Source organism: Nilaparvata lugens, chromosome 4 (genome assembly GCF_014356525.2).
Source record: "Nilaparvata lugens isolate BPH chromosome 4, ASM1435652v1, whole genome shotgun sequence".
In the NCBI taxonomy this organism is placed as follows: domain Eukaryota; kingdom Metazoa; phylum Arthropoda; class Insecta; order Hemiptera; family Delphacidae; genus Nilaparvata; species Nilaparvata lugens.
The window spans coordinates 6,664,609-6,685,374 of record NC_052507.1 but is presented as its reverse complement, the minus strand read 5'-3'; the positions used below and the strand labels follow the sequence as shown (position 1 = coordinate 6,685,374).

At 33.2% G+C, this 20,766-nt stretch overlaps 2 protein-coding genes across 4 annotated transcripts in view; one reads left to right on the top strand and one right to left on the bottom strand.

Moving 5' to 3' along the window:
- LOC111063637 (transcription factor IIIB 90 kDa subunit) overlaps positions 1 to 20,766 on the top strand; it is a 130,032-nt gene that overhangs the window by 12,302 nt on the left and 96,964 nt on the right. Inside the window, exon 5 of the mRNA XM_039425619.1 lies at positions 2,720 to 2,824. Coding sequence (XP_039281553.1) covers positions 2,720 to 2,824 — 105 coding nt within the window. The remainder of the gene's footprint in view (positions 1 to 2,719; positions 2,825 to 20,766) is intronic.
- Positions 4,798 to 20,766, bottom strand: part of LOC111061964 (BTB/POZ domain-containing protein 6-B) — a 55,755-nt gene continuing 39,786 nt past the window's right edge. For 2 of the 3 annotated variants that reach the window (XM_039425620.1, XM_039425622.1), the window contains exons 5-7: positions 15,210 to 15,575; positions 13,266 to 13,439; positions 4,798 to 11,894 (exon numbers count right to left, since the gene is read on the bottom strand). In XM_039425620.1, coding sequence (XP_039281554.1) covers positions 11,589 to 11,894; positions 13,266 to 13,439; positions 15,210 to 15,575 — 846 coding nt within the window. In that variant the 3' untranslated portion in view covers positions 4,798 to 11,588. The remainder of the gene's footprint in view (positions 11,895 to 13,265; positions 13,440 to 15,209; positions 15,576 to 20,766) is intronic. The other variant, XM_039425621.1, reaches the window with a different exon arrangement.

Sequence of the window (20,766 nt, the reverse complement as noted above, 5' to 3'; positions counted from 1 at the left end):
GTACATCTACAGTTAAACCTCTGTATAACGAAGTCGATTATCCCGAGAAAATATTCGCTGCAGAGAAGTATTCGTTATTGAGAGGTTGTTTTGTCAAGAAAACTGACACGATCTTATGGATCTTATCATACCGGGTGATTCATAAAGGACTTTACAACTTTGAAAATTCATATAAATCTTATTAAACAAGGTACAGAGCTGGTTTTAGTGTTGTTTTAAAGGAAAACACTTCAAGTTTTGACTTGCGTAGTCCGCTAGTGCCTGGTCGCGCCGCACAAGCGCTAGCGGCAGTTACGTCAAAGATGGCTGCCTTCACTGGATCCGAGTGTGCTAGCTGTGTGTTTTGGTTTGAAGAATCGAAGTCTGCGACAACAGTTCAGCGAAATTTTCGTACCAAGTACACTAAAGATCCACCTAGACTTTACACTCTATGAGTGGTATAAATGCTTTGTAGGAACAGGGTGTTCAGTAAAACATACAAAATTCTCAGGTCATCCAAGCACATGTGAGGAAGTCGTTGAGCAAGTGAGACAAAGTTTTGTCAAGAGCTCAACGAAATCGACCCGGCGAGCATCTCGAGAGTTTCAAGTCCCACAATCGACAGTTTGGCGAGTGTTGAGGAAAAGTTTGCATTTGAAACCATACCGATATTCGCTTTTACATGCAGGTAAAGACACTGATAACATTGCCCGTAGGAATTCTGTGTGGATATGTTGAATCGATTGGATGATGATGAACACTACTTGGACAACAAAATATTTTCTGATCAGTCAACTTTTCATTCAAGTTGCAAAGTTATCACACATAACTGTAGGATTTGGGGAAGTGAAAATTCGCATGAAACATTGCAACATGTGCGTGATAGCCCTAAAGTGAATGTTGGAAGTGCGAGTCTGGGAAGAAATCGACTATCGATGGGATGTCTGCAGGATAACGAATGGGAGTCACATAGAACATCTTTAGTTTATTGTAAAAAAAACTTGATGTGTTTTCCTTTAACACAACAGCAAAACCAGCTGTGTATCTTGTTTAATAAGATTTATATAAATTTTCAAAGTTGTAAAGTCCTTTATGAATCACCCGGTATATCAAGGGCGGTAATTAAATGAATGTGGTACATAGAAAATAACATCGGGAACATAGGTAGTGACATTTTGAAAATGGTGGGAGGATGGGGAAATCCAGCATTCCCTTTCCTTCATTCATAAATGGCGAGTTCTAACAATTGAAATGTGTGACAAAAGCAAGGATGGGGAGGTCCAGTCGTTTACCTGCCTGGTCTACGAATGACAAGTTCTTGGAATTCTACATTTCCAGTAACTTGCATTCAATTTCCGACATGTGTTTCAACCTCTATTGACTGTCCACCACCCTATCTTCTTCCTACCTGAATTGCCATTACTTTTAGTCTGACCTTTCTGTTGAAACTAAACAATTCTTTGAAAATGACTGTCTGCTTCCTATACTCATTATTCTAAAATTACGTGGATAATCTTCATCATAGTTGAAAATTCTCATCAAAAGAAAAATGAGTTGGGTCTCGAACCTGCAATCTCTTTCATTCATGATCATGAGCTTGCTACAAATTACGCCGTGGCTCCTCACTTGGAGAAAGCTCTGTTTGGTTGGGCTTTTATTGATGTGTAAACTTTGAATCACAAATTGGATGAATTTGTTATAATTACTGATTAATAGCAATGAAAATAATCCAATATTCAAGGTAAATTCAGAATCTTTATGTAAAATTGCGCGTTGTTTATTTTATTAGTCCATGAGTGATAATGTGTCATTCATGTATCTCCTATCCCTTACATTTATATAAGCCAATTATATTTTCTTTATTAATAACATTGCAAGATAATCAGTTCATTAGTTCATAAGTTATAATGCTTCAATCGAGTATTTCCTATCCCGTACATATATAAGCCTATTTCTTTTTTTTATGAATGAAATTGCAAGTTAATCAGTTCATAAGTTCATAAGTGATGTGCGTCAATCGCACATCTCTTATCCCAAACATGTATAAACCAATTCCTCTCTCTATCAATAAGATATACTCCCCCCTTCAGAAAGTTGCAATAATCAGAACAAACTGACTTAATAATTTATCAAGATTTACTGATAGAACATATTACATTTGCTGATAGAATAACATTTCATAATAATTGAATGAAAAAGACTGAGAAATTGCCAAAAAAACCACTGATTTATTATTTTTAAATCAGTGGTTTTTTGACAATTTCTCAGTCTTTTTCATTCAATATGAATAATTACCACAATATCAACTTCTCAACTACACAAAAAGATTTCATAATAACCTACTGTTTGTACACCTTATTATTCAATATGAGATACCTTGAGCGAATATAGAATTAAATGTCAATTCATATATACAAACAGTTTCATTTCCCAGTAGCCAAAAGCCAAATCTAGCCAAAGAATATGATTTATCATGCCTAGTCCACACTATCGTCAAGTCGCTGGTAAGCTTGGCCACGTTGGTCTTGCCATCCAAACTGCAATGTGACCATTCGTGGATGCTCGGCTGGCCACTCGCCTTCGCTCGACAAAAAACGGGGCGAAGACCAGTGAAGGTGAGCGCTGGCAAACTAGCCTTCCACACTCTCGCGCTCCTCGTCATTTGTACGCATTGGGCGATAGTGTGGATGCGGCATTATACATGCTTTTCGCAAGAATTTTCCTTAACTTGTATTGTTAGATCTGTTAATCGACTTCAGTGAAGTTCTGCAGATATGCGCGTACGAGCTGGGCAAGACATACCTGCGGCTATCACAGGCTCTCTGCATCAAGATACCTTCAATGGGTGAGTCAATTCATTGATTATTATTTGTTGGAATCATTATTTTATTCATCTAATATAATGTTCAAATATCGCTTCAAATGGTGACTGGATACTATCATAAAGATACCGTTAAATATTATTGTTGTCTCTGATACTATAGTGAGGTCCACGTTATAATGGCAGTGGAGAAAGATAGGAAAACAGCGTTGCTGATTCTCTGCCTTGTGCCTTCTATAGCAGATAGCTAGCTGGTAACGGTATATCTGATGTAATATTAACGGTTCATTCTTGTTTAAAATAAGAAATTATATTTTATCCGACAAGAAAATGTAGTTTTCAATGATTAAGAAGTCAAATTTAAAATTGTTTGTTTTATTCTAATTTATATTTTAGATTGTGATTTGGTGTAGAAATTTGAATGGACATAACCTATAATATTTGGACAATTTAAAACTAAATTAGGAAATTGAAGAAGTTTTAGGCAATAGCCTGTTTTTTCTTTTCCGATTCTTGTATTTTTTTGCTAACCAAATAAATAAATAAATAATGAATAATGGTGACCGCTTGTGCCAACTCCTCTGAATATGATAAATGAGTTGTAAAATCGCTTCCCGGTGGTTCGGAACCCACTTAAAACTGTAGGTTCATTCATCTCTCATTATCATCCCCCACGCACAAGACTGGAGCTCATGTGGGCATCACCCTCAGCAAAAAAATTTTATAATTCAAATAAAATGTTTTGTCAATCGATCATATTTCAACATTGTCAAAATATAATCTGGTAACGTTGCGGAGCTAGAGAAGGATACCGATATCTGGGTTGTCGATTGATAGACAAGGATAGCAACACCAATGTTAATCAAATACTGCCATTACAACGTGTGGACCTCACTATTTAAATATAGCTTGAATTGTTGAGTGTATACTATCTATTGATTTGGATCATTCTATGTATTTATTGATGTTTGAATATGCTAACAATGGATGAGTGAATACTTTTTATTCATTTTTTAAAAATGAGATGTTCACTTGTGACCTTGAGAAAACATGTTGGGAATAATGGTTCGTGAGTTGATTTCGATGTCATTCCGAAAACATCGGGTCTAGTGGCGAATGTCTTACTGTAGGAGCTGTAGTTGAATACTTTCAGAACAGGTAGTAATGTGCTCTGGTTGTATTTTGTCGGAGTTCATCTCCAAATTAATGTCAGCTGCTGAAAGTTGTGGAAAGATCAAAAAGTATAATTGAATGGGAATAACGGCTCGTGAGTTGATATCGATGTCATTCCAAAAACATCGGGTCTAGTGGCTAGTGTCTTACTGTAGGAGTTGTAGTTTGAATACTTCCAGAACAGGTAGTAATAAATGTGCTCTGGTTGTATTTTGTCGGAGTTCATCTACAAATTAATGTCAGCTGCTGAAAGTTGTGGGAAAATTGTAAAGTGTTGAGCTGCGTACAGATATACGCGCCTCCAACCCGCTCCGCCCACGTTCCGCCATCGCTCTGCAATCACTCCGCCCCCGCTCTGTACTAGCACCGATCATGAACGTTAAGGGAGATGTTAGCTCTTCTCGCGTTCCACTCTTGCTCCCCGGTCGATCATCAATCGCTCTGCTTGAGTGACGTTCGGTTACGGAGCAGAGCGAAAGTCTGTACGCACCTTTAGAATCACCCATGACTAGAGTAGAGAAAGATAAGTGGAGTGGATAACCCATAATGTAGTGGGACATGACATTGAATGCAATGGTGAAAGGTTTTCTCTTAGAAACTTTTCAAAACTTCGTGGATGTGTGGAGCCCAGGGTAGATTCCTATCGACCATCGCCCCAAAAGCTTGACAAGAACAGAATTATTGCTAAAAATGTTCAACAAATGGGTTGTGGAAGATTTTGTTGTTTACTCCTTTGGGATAGTTTTACTGATGATTAACTGAATGAAATTAGAAATCAGATGGAAGACTAGAGGAATGTTATTGTTTCAAATAATAGATACATAAACATTTTCGGCATTTTTTATTATTTTCTTTCTAAAGAAACAGATTATTTACAAGTCTCTCTTATCAAACATGCTTTATCTTCTAATGAGGCAACATGACTTCTGTAGAATAACTTAATAAAATGTCAATTTAACGATAAGGTTCTACAAACACAACTTTATATTAACAGCAAACAAAACTATGCAAGGCAAAATAATTGTCACAGGATCAACAAAAAAGACAAACAAACAAACAAACAAATCATCCCTTATTTCTCAGTCATTTTCAAAATCAAAACTAGATACGAATAGATTTAACATTTTTCTAATTTGAAAATATTAGCAATCCTACATTATGAAAAACTGCTAATTCTAGCTTATTTACGGCACTTTCATAATATGTACAATATAACTTTCATAAGTTCTATATTGAAGGCAATCTATAAACGTGTAGTTATATCTACTTATGTCAGAATATTAGTAAGATAATACTTGTTACTACACCAGTAACCTATCGTCAAACTTCTTTTAAGAATAGTGTTGTTTTTGAAGATAGTTGAATGTTTAAAAATAGTTTTTTCTCAGGTAATGATCATTAAAATTGAAATTCTAATATCAATAAAATTATAGATTCAGACAAGGATATTAAATTTTATACGTTAAGGCGATCAAAATCAGTGAAGATTTTGTGGGTAAACTATTATTAAAATGGATTTCTATGAATCATTCTCACCTTTTTGTATAGTAGTAAAGTTTAAAAAAAATGCAATTTTTGATTTATTATTTTGTTTCATGGAATCAAAAGACCGATCCATGATATGATTTGATCCATGATCAAATGACAGGACATTTTAACTTGAAATTATTTTAAAGTTGTTAATGAAGTAGTACCTTTTTTATATTGTTTAGTAATAGTAGTACCAAGTTTTTATATTGTTTTTATTAATCAACTTTGTAGATAAAATCGGTTCAGCAAATAGAAGTGCATTTACAATGTTTTTCAGTTCAGTCCTATATAAGAGGAGTAATTATTAAATTTATTATAAAATACTTTTTATTGTGAAGACGAAAATTCTATTATTTGAATTTAAACTACAATCAATCCGCTATTCCAATCTTAAAAATACTATATTCATATTATTTATGCGATATTAGGAATCCAGAATTCGAATAGATTTCTATCGTTAAGAGATAAATTTTCAAGCGTAATAAAATTTATCAATCAATATTGAAATTTATTGTAATAAGTTTAGATTAGTCAATGGTAATAATTGAACTGAATCTCGTGAGACTGATATCTCAAATATAGACTTATTGGTCTAAAAATTCTAAATATGCTCTATGCTTTAGTTAGATCTCGAATTTATCGCCTCACTAATTTTGCGTTGAGGATCTTAAAATGCACTTTCACTTGAATATATTTCATTAGACATTTTTTTAATTCATTACGTATTTATAATTAGATCTACAGTTTGACAATATTGTAAATTTATTCAAGCCAGTTATGAATTGGAATGATAAGTTTGGTGGGAATGAAAATTGGATTATTTTGGATATAGCCTAGTTAGTGATTTTGGAATAGTAAAGAAACAGATTGAAATTAAAATGACAATAATCATTAAAGATGGAATTCATTGTGTTAAACCTTACAAGTCTTCTTAAACAATTTCTAGGATCATAATTTGAGTTGAAAAGTTATTGAAAGTTGAAATAAAATTGTGAAGATGATAATAAAAGTTTTAATAGATACTAAAGAAGAGTAAAAATGAAGGAAGTATTTCTAAAAACGAGAGAGAAAAAATCTTGAATCAAAATTACCTCCTATAATATCATGACAATGACTTGATACTGTGAATAATCGATACTCGAATGAATCGATTCTGCCAATGACAAAATTTTTATTTGTTAGTGAAACCTAAAAAAAGGTTAATAAGTTTTTATGAAATTTACGTTTTTCAAACTCTTATTACATTTCGGTTCTTAGATGCTTGTTGTTCTCATTTTTGTGCAATAAATATTAAACAAAATTAGCTGCTCTTCATGTAAAGCAGATTGTCAGAACTGGAACATGTCGAACTACTAGCTAGATACTCTGAATAGTTACATAAATGTTATATATTTATCACATAATTCACTATCACATTATCTATACTATTAGTAGGCTAAATAATGGGGGCTTTTCTGGATAGGTACTTTGTTTCTAGGTGTGAAATTTCTTGTTTTATAAGCTCTTATTTTAGACACAGTTTCGAAATTCGTTTCTTATTTGCTACATAATTGACACTTAATATTGGTTTCATGTCATATGTATAGTATTGCTGCCGTTTTTGTAATATAGTTTAGTGTATGGGTTTGACGGTTGATAGGGCCGTATTTTTAAACGATTTTGATATCTGGTTCAGTGAAACTCGCTTTGATTGCCTATCAACCAATAGAAATCGACTACTAGAATCATTGTGATTGGTTCAACAAAACGTGCTTGGCTAGAACAGCTCTTGAAATCATCAATAAGGCCTTAACGCCCGGTTGCACAACAGCCGGTTAAATTTTAACCGTGATTAATTTCACGAGAACCAATCAGATAAGGCGTTTTTGAAAAGACGGCTTCTCTGATTGGTTCTCGTGGAATTAATCACGGTTAAAATTTAACCGGCACTTAGAGTTGCGGAAGTGTGCGTTGAGTGTATGTCATAGATATGAATATTAGATAGATCAATTAAAAATGATAGATGCTACTTTTGTACACTGAAAATATCTTACACTTTGCTTAAAATTAATCATGAAATTGAGACACCTGAATTTTCCTTGTTAGGAGTCAATTATTCCTGCAATAACTATTAATTCAAACTTAGCTTGACGTGATTTCCTTAGGCAATGTAGTGCGAATGAACAATTAAAAAATCTCAAATACTTGACTAAACTTTATCACACTAGTTTAAAAATCCATAGCCCAATTTATAGATTTTTTTAAAAATTACTAGTCTATTATTTATTAATGTGAAATATTGATGATTAAGTAAGGCGTTTATCTAAAAGTGCCGGGTTATTAGTAATTCATAGCTAAAATAATGAATGATGAATTTCTGGGTATTTATTGAATCAATACAAATAATTTCTACTCAAATATTTACAGAATCTGATTTTTTGTCATGTTTTTAAGTACAAGTTTTCCAAGATGTAGGGCAGTAGAAAAATAACAGCTTCTTCTAGGCTTCAACCCTACTTGAAAACTATTCCCTTTCAAATACTGACTAAGAAGCTGAATAGATACTGAGTCAAAGTGGTCAGCTCTTTCAATATTATAAACGTTTTTAATAGTATTTAAAGTTTCTAAAACATTTTGTCATAGTCAACTATAATACTTTCTAATGCAAAACTACTAGCAATAAATTATCTTATATAGTTTTCGCTCTATTTTAATACTCTTCTAGTTTAAAAATAGAAAGTTAGTAAATCGTGAATATTCTTCCTAGCTTATCGTAAGATTTTCAATGAAATGAACAATTATATTTCAATGAAACTGTACAGTGATGTCAAGCTTATTAGTACGTTTGTCTCACGGTCTTTTTTAGAAATAGATGGTAGGTGTCGTGAAATATATGCGCAACGGGATTTACTTGAAACTGTGTACATTGATAGAATGGGAAGCATTGATCTCAGATGCTGATAGTTTGAAGTAAATCTCACTCTGTGAAATATATTATGCGTGAGATAGTCGTTATATTATATCTAAATGTTGTCGTCCCACAAACGTAGGTTGAAACTGCTATAGGAAGATAAATGCAAATTTATTTCGAGAAACATAAACAGCACATACCGTAAATAGATACACATTTATACAAATAAAAACAATATAAAACTTGTAGTACCCTTTTATTAAAACATTTTAAAAACTTTAAAACAGTTGAAATGTTTTAAAGAAAGGGTACTGCAAGTTTTTTATTAATTTTGAATAAAGTAGCCCATATATGAGAAGATATTTTACATTTATACTAATCTGTGTTATTGGATGAAGTAAGACAGGCCGGTCCCGGCTGAAGTAAGACAGTCGTAAGGCCCATTGGCGGCTTGTATTATAAATTCAGGCGCGGCGGGACCTTCCCGCAAGGGAATTCATACGAATTTGCTTTTTACCTTCTACTAAAACACCTAAATTTGAACCAAATAATACGCTGAACTTCTATGGGTATATGAAGATACAACTGGTTCGTTTTTCAGTGACTAGTTATATATAAGGGGTATTCACAATGTTGTTTTAGCCAGCTAAAGTGCTATTTGATAACTCTGGATTGTGAACGCCCCATCTAAAACCATCTGCTATTAGCTAACTGCAGTAGCGATTCAAGCGGATAATTTGTGTAACTCAAAGTTTATTATAACTCAAAAGTAAGATTATAAACATATGGCTGCCGTTTTAACAGATAGCTAGAGTTACCGGACTCAAACCTGCGCTATCTGCTATCTCGTCTGTTAATTTTTTTCTAATGTACCACTATAGCATTGAGTTAACACAGACTTAGCAAATAGCTGGAGTTAGCGAATAGCTCGACTTAGCCAGCTAACTCCAACATTGTGAACACCCCTATAGAACAATTTATGTAATTCAGAATATATTTGTAGGTATAGTGCCTGTATCATTGAATTAATTATTAATTCAACATTGTTAAAAGACGATTTGGCAAGAGAGAAAAGCGAAAAGGAGATACCGCTATCTGCTTTGTCGGATGATAGACAAGGATAGCAATACCATTATAACGTGGATCTCAATCTCTGTATGATGAAATCATAGTCTATTTATTTTTTATAATAAGATCATATCAAAAGTTGACTACTGGTTTTTTATGGGGCAATGGTTTAAATTAAACATACTACTATATAATTATGCACTGTATAACCTTGCTTCCATTTAACTCATATTATTTAGAGATAGAAATAGTTATTGAAAAAAATAGAAGAAATCATACAAAAAATGTTATTTAGTGAGCTCTACCATCTTTTTCTGTAAATCGTGGTTAGAGATAATAATCAGCCACACAAGTCTATACGAGAAACAAGCATATATTTTGCTTCTTTCTCTGTTTAATGCCGTTAGCACAGTCTTAAGTTCAATGCTAATCGTTACAGCTTATAAATTAAATCAAGCTATTTGTTGAATTTCGAGTTTAAATCATCTTATCAATTTAGTTCATATCTAAGGGCCTATGGGCTCAGTGTAAGTTCAAACCAAACCGGAAAGCTGTTAGTTTAAACTCAGAATGTAGTGCATCATAACAATGAGATCATATCGTGATTGTAACCAACAGCTGTTCGGATTATTGTTAAACTTGCAATATACAAACGGCCCTGTAGCAAATGAAATCAGAGCTAGATTCAATTCAACATGTTTTCAGATTTGGTTTAAACTTTTTCTGTGCAAGCAGCCCTTATAGAAACACCAAAAGAATACTGGACTAGTTTTTCATGTAGTTAATATCAATAAACGAAAATTCATCATCTGTTCAGATTTTGTTTAAACGTTCTATGTGCAAACAGCACTTATAGAGACACCAAACGAATACTGGACTAGTTTTTCCACAGTTTAAACGAAACCACAGTTTGATGTAATCAATAAACTGTTCATATTTGGTTTCAACTTGCATTCGCCCCTTAAGCTCTGCTTTCCAATTAATTTCCATTGGATATAATAGGAGACTTCACACATGTGACTATGAAAACTTCCATAAGAATTAATGTTATTCATTTTTCTCAGTAGAGTAGAAATTTGTTGGAAAGCATGGCTTCAGTTTGCAAAATAGTGAAGGAATACATTTTTTAATATTTTTGTAATTGTCAAGGTTATAACAGCACTTATGAAATTCGTTTAATCTTACATGTTACTTATGACATTCGTGATCAGTAATCAAGGTTATAACAGCACTAAAAAGATTTTTTCAATCGTATGTCCCCTATTACAATCGTGATCATTTTTTGAGACTTCAACATCAAAGTAGTTCCTCATGTAATATCACCAAAATTATTTAATGCAACAGCTTAAACTAGATCTTGAATTTTAAGTAATGAAACAATATGTTTTTGGCGGTAATTATCAATGCTTTCGTTTCAAATATTGTTTGGTATCAGTTAAGCACTTGGTACCTCATGTAATATCACCAAAATTATTTAATCAAACAGCTTGAACTAGATCTTGAATTTTAAGTAATGAAACAATATATTTTTTGGCGGTAATTATCAAGGTTACAACAGCACTTTCGTTTCAAATATCGTTTGGTATCAGATACGCACTTTGAGATTATAACATCAATGTGGTACCTCATGTAATATCACCAAAATTATTTAATCCAACAGCTTAAACTACTAGATCTTGAATTTTAAGTCATGAAACAATATATTTTTTGGCGGTAATTATCAATGTTTTAACAGCACTTTCGTTTCAAATATCGTTTGGTATCAGATAAGCACTTCGAGATTCGTTCAATCATAGGTCACCTATGACATTCGTTAACATTATTATAAAGGTTGTAACAGCACTTGAGTAGTTCGTTCATTCATGACCAGTACTTTGCAATTCATATGTCACGTGTACAACATTCGTTAACATTTATCAAGGTTATAACAGCACTTGAGTAATTCGTTCATTCATGACCAGCACTCGTTCAAACATATTCGTAAGTTCGGCGTTCCTATGTTCAGTGTTCCTAGGTTCAGTGTTCCTACATTCAAACATGTTCGTATGTTCGGCGTTCCTATTTTCAGTGTTCATACGTTCGGCATTCGTTCGTTTACCATTCGTACGTTGAGTGTTCGTCGCACGTTCAGTGTTCGTCAGTGGCGGGCACAGTCGTCGGTCCGTAGAAGATGAGCTCGGGGATCTGACCACCCTGCACCCCCGTTCCGTTGGTACTTTCCGTAGAGCACTGAAACTGGAAGGTGACACAGCCGACTGTCACCTCGCTCATTCCCTCCTGGCCGAAGTAGGAGAGCTCCACGCCGTCCAAGATGGCCGACGCCGTGTAGAAGGACTCTGGCTCGATCTGGATCGGCTGCTCGAAATAGACGTGGAACGTGTTGCTTGATCCGTCAGAGAAGAATTTTGTGTTGTTTTCAGCTAGAACGCGGCCCTGAAACATACCAGAACAGTCAACAATCTACATTACTTCCCACAAAAATTCTATAACTCTCACACAAAACTTGTATTAGTTTTAAGCACCCCTGAATTTCGTGTTGTTTTCGGCCAGAACTAGGCCCTGTAACATACCAAAAAGTCGATTACTTTCCATAAAAATCATCTTATATTTAAGTTTTAAGCATCCCTGAGTCCAATTATGAAGCTCTTGGCTCAGCTAGCCTCAAGAGTAGACACCCTTTCAACATGGAATAGTGTTCCATATGAGATTCACATTGAAGCAATTTTTTCCTGAAAAACCACTACGAATTGAAATAAGACTTCGAATATTGCTGATTGTATGTTAATAAAGTATTATCATTCTACTGTATTACTCTACTTTCGCGAGTAAGTACTTTATTTGAACGCGGGTTTAGATCTCAATTAAAAATAGATTTCTCCAAGAGTGCAAATCTACACAAAGGAAGAGTACATTGATCATTACTCTATATGAATTGTATCATGTTTTCTTTTCCTGTGTCTTGTTTTTGTTACAGTAGGCTGTGTCTATTTTGTTCGACAATTTAGATTTTTTGACAAGTTCCAGATCCCTGTTTAGGTGGGCAGTGGATGCTATTTAATATATCTATCTAACTCTTCAATATTCACTTTATTGGTACGGGATACTCGTATTTATGTAAAAAGTCAAAGTACCTAACATCAGTAATACATACTATAATTTCTAATTAATGCCATAATTTCTAAAAGGTATTTAAATAAGGCTACTTGAATGTTTAAACATAAAAATAACTAGTACTCTTCTAATATTTTTGATAATAGTTACTAGTTATTTTCTATTATTAAATGTCATAATATACAATGAATTACATATGCTATTTTTGAAAGTTCCTTAATAATATCTCTTTACAGTATCTTTCCTTTACTTCTAGAAGAAGCATTTATTTCACTCCTGCATGTCTTTATATTTTATGTAGCTTATGTCTCTATGTCCCTATTTGTGGACCATTTATTTTTTACAAGTTCCAGATCCCCCTTTTTAGGTAGGCATAAGATGCTTATTAATCTATCAATAATATTATAAAAATTCAGTTCTTCTGTCTTTCAAATGGTTCGTTCATTCTCCCAAACATTCAATGTCTGAAAACTCTCATAAGAACTAATGGTATCATTTTTCTGTCCAACCAAGCCCAATCATACGGAAGATAAACACCCTTTATCATTCCAGTGTTTTGAAAACACTCATGAGAACTAATGGTATTATTTTTCTGTCCGAGTATTCAGAATCATACGAAAGCACCCATTTTCAGCGTTCACTCAGCATTTAGTGTTTTGGAAATAGAAATCTGACAATAGAATCTCGACCCACCTGTCGTTTGAGTTCGATTTTGACGGCATAGTCGGCCGCGCCGTTGGACGACCCGTACAGTCCGAACCCGACCATGAAGATGCGTTTGTCGACACTGAATTGGATACTGTCGCAACGACCTCTGTAACGCCACTGGTTGCTGCGGTAGGCGCATGACTGGAAGCGGTGGCATACCTAAAATAAACGTCAAATATAAATTAGAAAAAGAGATGGATAAACGGTGGAACACATGCAATCCCAACCAAATCACAATCCAAATTGAAGAAACCAATCGATAATATATTCAGTGTCTAGTTATGAAAGATTAGCTCGGGAATCTGACCACCCTGCATGCCCGTTCCGTTGGTACTTTCCGTAGAGCACTGAAACTGGAAGGTGACACAGCCAACTGTCACCTCGCTCATGCCTTCCTGGCCGAGGTAGAAGATCTCCACGCCGTCCAAGAAGCCACTATTGTGTCGAAATATTCAGTAATTTCATTGAGTCGATCTTAATTCATCGTTATTTATTTTGAGATTGATTCACCAATGGTTGTAGCCTGGTAGCGACTTGGAAGGATAGCTGAATAGGATCTTTATAAGCACTTTGTAGGGCCATTTGTACTACAGACTTGTGAGAAATATTTTTAGAAGTATAATTATATAGATTGGTTAAAATAGTTTTTTTTTTAATCTTTCTAAACGTTTTTGGGATTGATTCATATGTGGTTGTAGCCCAGAACGCGTCTTGGAAGAAGAGGTGAGTAGGTTTTCTTGTGAACAAACGTTCAATGTCCTGACAGATCCTAGGATATTTATACTTCTAGTATCTTTGGATACATTGATGTACTAGTGGAAGTGAAAATTTCTAGTGATAAAACTTCAACTCAATAATATACAACCTGTAAACTCAACTCGAGTATACACTATAAGAAGTTACAGTGAAATGATTTCTTTGCCAATAAAAGCAATAATAATATTGAATTGAATTTTATTGTTTCCGAAAAAATACAATGTAGCATATAAATGTAAAAAACACATGTAAACAAACTTAAAATAACAAACTTAAAAAATAAAATAATAGAAACCACGCTCACATGAACCTAAAAGATTTGTTCGTGAGTCGTGAGTTGAATTATAAATTAAATATTGAAATGAAAGAAAGGAGTTCTGAATTTTTAGCCGACTATAAACAAAATAAAACATCTTATAATAGAAAGTAATTATTAAAAGAAGAATTACAGTTTAAAAGACATATTGAAATTATGTGATTGTTTATAGAGAAAAAATGAAACAATAATAAACAGGGCACTCATACCATCACATACACACAGGAGGGGCACAAGCACTCACACATACACACCCAAACACAGCACACTCACACAACACACACACCAACACGCACATAGCACATAGTACAGTACTATGAATGCAAGGATGAGCACTATGATAAGTACAACGATCTGAGGAGACTGGAGCAATCGCCATCGTTTAAAGTGGCTAACCACGATTGGATCGCTCTCTTATAAACTTGAATGCAGCAGTTGCCAGGTCGACTGATGCTAGGAGGCGCATTACGAATTAATAAATGTATTAAATATGTTACATTCCTGTCACATGCAACCCGAGAATTACGTTCAAGCCCTGACTGATGTAGTAGAGAGCCTCTTGTAGGGTAAGGATGAGAAGTGCAATTATTGAAATGAATTTTATTTTTGAAAGCAAAGGAAAGTGCGGATTTAATAAAAAGTTTTTTATAGTGAGAACATTGAAAAGGAGAAAAAGACGATTAGAAGAGTATGTTCTAGCCAGGCCCAACCCGGCCTTAATTATGGCTTTCTGACTTATTGCAAGTTCTTTATACAATCAGATAATATTATCAAATAATATTGATAAAGTGTTTGTTGTAATGTATAGATCGATTTTAAAACATAATTGAAAGAATAGTGAATGTAGATAGTTTTACCTGTGGTTTGAGTCCAGTGCGCGCCTTGATAGGATAGCTAAGCAACGGCTTCTTGTGCGCCGTGAAATGCAGAAAGATGTTGATTGTTTCCTCCTGTGTGAGAATGCCCAACTGCGCGGCGCCGTTCGCGAACTCGTCCAAACTCATGGTGGGAATTCGCACCAGGTAGAGTGCCGATCCCAGAACCTGGCGTTTGTTCTGGGGACTCGGTTCAAGGTCACGCCGGTGGCATTCTGCGCATGCCCAGTTCAGTGCCGCTTCGAACAGGTGCATCTCTTTGCAGTTGAGCGTCTCGCGTCCCAGAACGCTCTCAAGGGTGTTGAGGTCGATGTCGACAAAGCCTTCCGAGTGGAGTGCTAGCTCGGCCTGTGGACATAGGGGACATAGGATGAGAGATGAATTTATTTATTTCGACAGTATTAGACTATTCAATTTATTCATTTTCAAAGGCAACTCTCCACGAGTATTTTAAGCCCAGGTGATAATGAAGGAATAATAATAATAAATAATAAAAAATGGCCTTTATTCAAATATTCCACAAAAAAATCAGTACACAAAGCAAATCATTGAAGACGTTTTCATCCCATGCCATAGTGCCTCTGGGGGAGTTGATTAGAAATAGCAAATAAAGAAGAAATTGAAAATTATGCTGATGAGGAAATAAATTATTAACCGTTAACCATTTCAATTCCTACCTGAATAGAACAATGAGATTGTACAATAGACTAAACCCATTCCTTGACCCCTTCTATGACCACTTCAATACATTCAAAAAATCTTGTGAAAAATTATGCTGCTCAATTGATGAATAAATTATTATTTTTGAGCTCTACTAACTCTCCTTTTTTTCAACTGTTTCTTCTTTCTTTTTATTTAAATATTTTTCATCCTATACCCTTTTACTAACTTTCTGGAATCTTACCAATATATCATTCTCTTCTAATCTTATTAGTTATAGCCTACTGAATTGTGAATATTTAATGAATTGCGATATTATTTTCTTTTTTCTCATTTTCTTTTTTAATTGTAACGTTACACTATCAAATGTGTCATTAAGGCTCGTACTGGAGTTTGTCTGTGAGCCTTTCTATGTTTTTATGGAATAAATAAACAAATTATGATACAGTAAAAACGTTTCTATTTGTGATGATTTCCTGAATGGATCAATAGAGATGATGAATAGCTGAAATTAAATTTTGAGAATGAGTGTAGATTGACTGAATTTAGACAGTATTATAAAACAGATTATACAATAAAATATACACAGGGTTTAGTATAGTACCGCTACAGGGCATGACCATAGAGAAACAATAGCGTGAGTAGATATCCCATGGTATAGGGCGTTTATGTCGCAACTTTTACTGTTATATCAAGCCGATTACTGTTGATTACTGTCGATTTTTAATGTTTTGGCCGGATGAGAGTGTATGAACGGCACAATATGAGAGACTACCAGCGTCAAACAGCTTCACAGGAAAGAACTACGTGGACTATTGGCTTGAGATAACAGTAAAAGTTGTGACATAAACGCCCTATACCATGGGATATCTACTTACGCTATTGTTAATCTATGGCATGACATAATCTAAAGATGTATTAGTTTGTTTCAATAATTATATGACCATATTATAATATACAGAGTGTCCCACAAAAGGTGTAAGAGCTGAAGACCATAAATTCTACATGAAATTGCAACATAAATGTCTAGTAAAATTTTCGACCTTAGTTTTCGAGGTATTTTTGGAAAACGTCAATAATTAGAAAACTATCAGTAAAAATCTAATTCTAAGGATATGGTATGTAATAGGAAGAAATTTCCAATAACTTTCTTATAATTTGTTTATCTGTTTGACGGTTTTCAACTTTTTATGAGCGCTCTAAGTTGAAAAAAGATTCTGTAGGCCAGCTGGTATCTTATCTTACTCGAGTCACCAGTCCGGCCATCAATACTGGTGTCTCAATGGTGTCCCAGATAGATTTTCACAAGAGTCCTCAACTGGTGGATTGACTAAAACCAAGTATTGAGAAACTAGAATTGTTGAAATTTGTAAACTTATTCTTCATCTTTATTATTTTTGTAAAAATCTGTCAATTATAGTTATCCTTACTGGAAATAGTGATCAGTTAATTTCTAAGTTTTGTATTTTTTTTTTTTGTAAATGTTTTTTACTGGAGGAAATAAATTTATTCAATTATTAAAAAATAAATAATCGTTGAACTTGAAAGAATTTTGTTTGAAGGAGTATAATTATAATGATGAGTTTTCTAGCAACTTCATGCAACACCAAAAGATAGGCAATAATATAATTTAAACATTTATATCATATTCTAGTATAAAATCACAGAAAATTCACAACATCAATTTGGTCACAGATATAAATTTTATAACTCCATATAAACATACATTGACTTGATGCATGCAATTAACACAAAAGCTAAATATAAACCTCTTACAAAGCTTCTGATTTCATGAAAAATGGGTTAAACCTTTCCTTAATAACATATAGATCACTCAACTGCAATAAGTTTTGTCTGAAAATGAGAAAACCAAAAAATGAAGCTGATAGCCTGAGATTTGACTGAAAATGAGAATACCAACAAATGTAGCTGATAGACTGAGAAATCGTTTAATGAAAGTCTAACTTCAATATTATTGACAAATATGATAACTTGACAATGATTTGCTAATAGTTTTACAATATTGTATGACAAATTATATGATTTGTAATGAATAGTTTTTTTATAATAGGTTTCAGTGGAATAATACATGGTCGAATCTAGAATATATCACATCGATTACAAACTTCATACATAGTTATCATGCTATGAACATATATAGATATTTGAAAACAACGTGCATTCATTACAACATCGATGAAGCCAGAGATTACACATATATAGTAAGCAATGCACAGTTCAAAAATGTCCGACAAAAATATTCCATTAACACATCCAAAACTACATATTCAAATGATAACTAGAATACTTAAATTGAAACATCGACATATCCAGGAATGTAAGGGAAAGTGAATTCAACCCACCTTGGGATAAGTATGTGGTAAGGCCAAGTCCAACTTGAAACTTCTTCCTCCAACTTCTTTCAACTTGAAACTTCGTTTCTCCAACTTCTTTCAACTTGAAACTTCGTTTCTCCAACTTGTTTTTCGGTTTACCGCGGTGGTGATTTTCACTTTCCCTTATTTTCCTAGCTGCAATTCCTAGTTTTTCACTTAGTAAAATATTCCACAAATCCTAGATCCTTCACGGAAAATTAGAGATAAAATTATTATTTTTCAGGAAATAAATATTTCCCCACATAGACTATTGGTCTGTGTGTGGGGATTAATTTTCCATTTAATCTTTAAATTTAGAATAGAATATCTTTTTTAGCCTCAATAGAATATCACAATTTGACATATAGGCCAGTCAACACAATAATATTAAAAGTAGATCTTCGAATGTTGGTTGAATTATTGTATTTTAGGTTAGGTTGTATATGAAATCCTTTCCTGCCACCTAAACGTATAATCTTTACATATTTCTAATTTAGCTACATATTGACTTTATGCGCAGCATCTTTAAATGATGTAAAATTTGTATTTAATTTAATAACATTTTTTGAGAGATGAGTGATTTCATAACTCATGTTTCATATGAATTTATATGTATTATGTTTCAAATTACTTACACGATCTATCCTAAAAGACATAGGATATTCAGATATCAATATTAATTTGATAGTGATTCTGTTCTATGATAACTACAACAATAACAAATTTTGTCTATTCTGTTCTGCAATGCACACCATTGATCTAAATCTATGTCTATCTAACAATCTATCTCTAAACTGTGATATAGTACATTTTTTATTCATTTTACAGAGTCCTGAAAGTTAGTTAGGAGAAAGAGTTAGTTAAGAAAGTTATTCCTGCGGGCTAAGAGTTAGTTATAAGTTCTGAAAGTTACTGGTTTGATACAAAAAATGTTTCTCTTCAGAGTTAGTAAAATTGGTCAGTTTTTTGGCAGATATATATATTACTTTTCAAGTAGCTCATCATTTCAATAGTAGAGTGGATGTTTTATTAATGCTAAATTCTATTCTGCTGCTAGTTCTGGCTAGGATTAGAAAATTGAAATTTTTATAGAATTATCAATATACTGGAATAGGATTAATTATATAAGATTTCATTGGATTTCTATAGTAAATTCTCTTATAACGTACACTTAAAAATGTAACATCTACCACTACTAAATCATCGATCTACCGATTTATAGTTCAACGTTCAAATGTTTATGAAAATTTAAAAATTGTCATTGTAGCTTGATAATAAACTGAATTATTCTGTATTAAAAATCATTATTGTCATATTATATTCTAGCTTCCGGTGTGACCTAGATTATGAAAATGAAAGACAGGTGTAGAAAAACCATGGATATGTTTATTTGTCACAATGTTTACAATATAGAAGATTCTATTTTCAAGAGACAACAATAATTATTATGCTCGTGAGCATTTCTATGTAGAAATGATGTTACATAAAGCACATAATGACTAGATTATCAAAGGTTACAAGAGAAGTATTTTTTGGTATGAAAGCTTTTTCGGGGATAAGAACATTTATAGGGTTACATTGTATAGTATGGAATTTAAAATACAAAAACATTGATAGTATCAAATTACATTGAGATTACAAACATCGAGAAACTGTAAACACTCAGAAATTTGGATAATATTTACAAGTTTTGTTCAATTTTCTCAAGAAGATCATTGGACATGATTTTGTTAAGTTTCAAATATTAGGCCTTAAGATTACGACTTGAAGCGGGTGAATTCTTGGTTTCTAACATCAACATTAGCTTATAATTATAACTAGTTTACACCAATGGGAAGGGGTAATCTAGCACTGATATGCTGTAAAGATATGACGATTTTCAAAAAATTGTTATTCAAAACATGTAATAGTTAAGCGTAAACATAGCGATATGCAATTGAAGCTTAAAATGTAATTTATCATATAATGTATATCACATTGAACTGAGGTAAATATAAGTTAGGGTCGAATTTATCATTATTATTATTGTCAGATATTCTTTCGATTTCTGCACGATATTGGACCTTGATAAGATTGCTTTCTGTTGTTACAATATCTACTAATTGAAAGCTTTGAAAGCAACCAAAAATTGATGTCGTTTGTAAAAACCGTCTTTCATAAATAAGTCATTTATTGAACAAAGCCAATAGATGATGAAGCTAGTTCTATGAATACATTCTAGTAAGTTCAAAGAATAATTATTTTGATCTAAAATAAGGGCTTTGTCAAACGTTTTATCATACTAAATCTCAATCAAGCAAGAAAATTCTCAATTTGACACTTTGATTTAAATTAATGATTAGTATAATTGACTAGATTCACGGAAGAAAATAAATTTTTCAAAATTGATGATAAGAGGATTTTAGCTATGGTGACATCCACACTTGGTTTCACAGCTTTATCATTGATATTAACTTTGTACAACATTTAATAACGGTATACCATTAAGCGAATCTTACTAATAA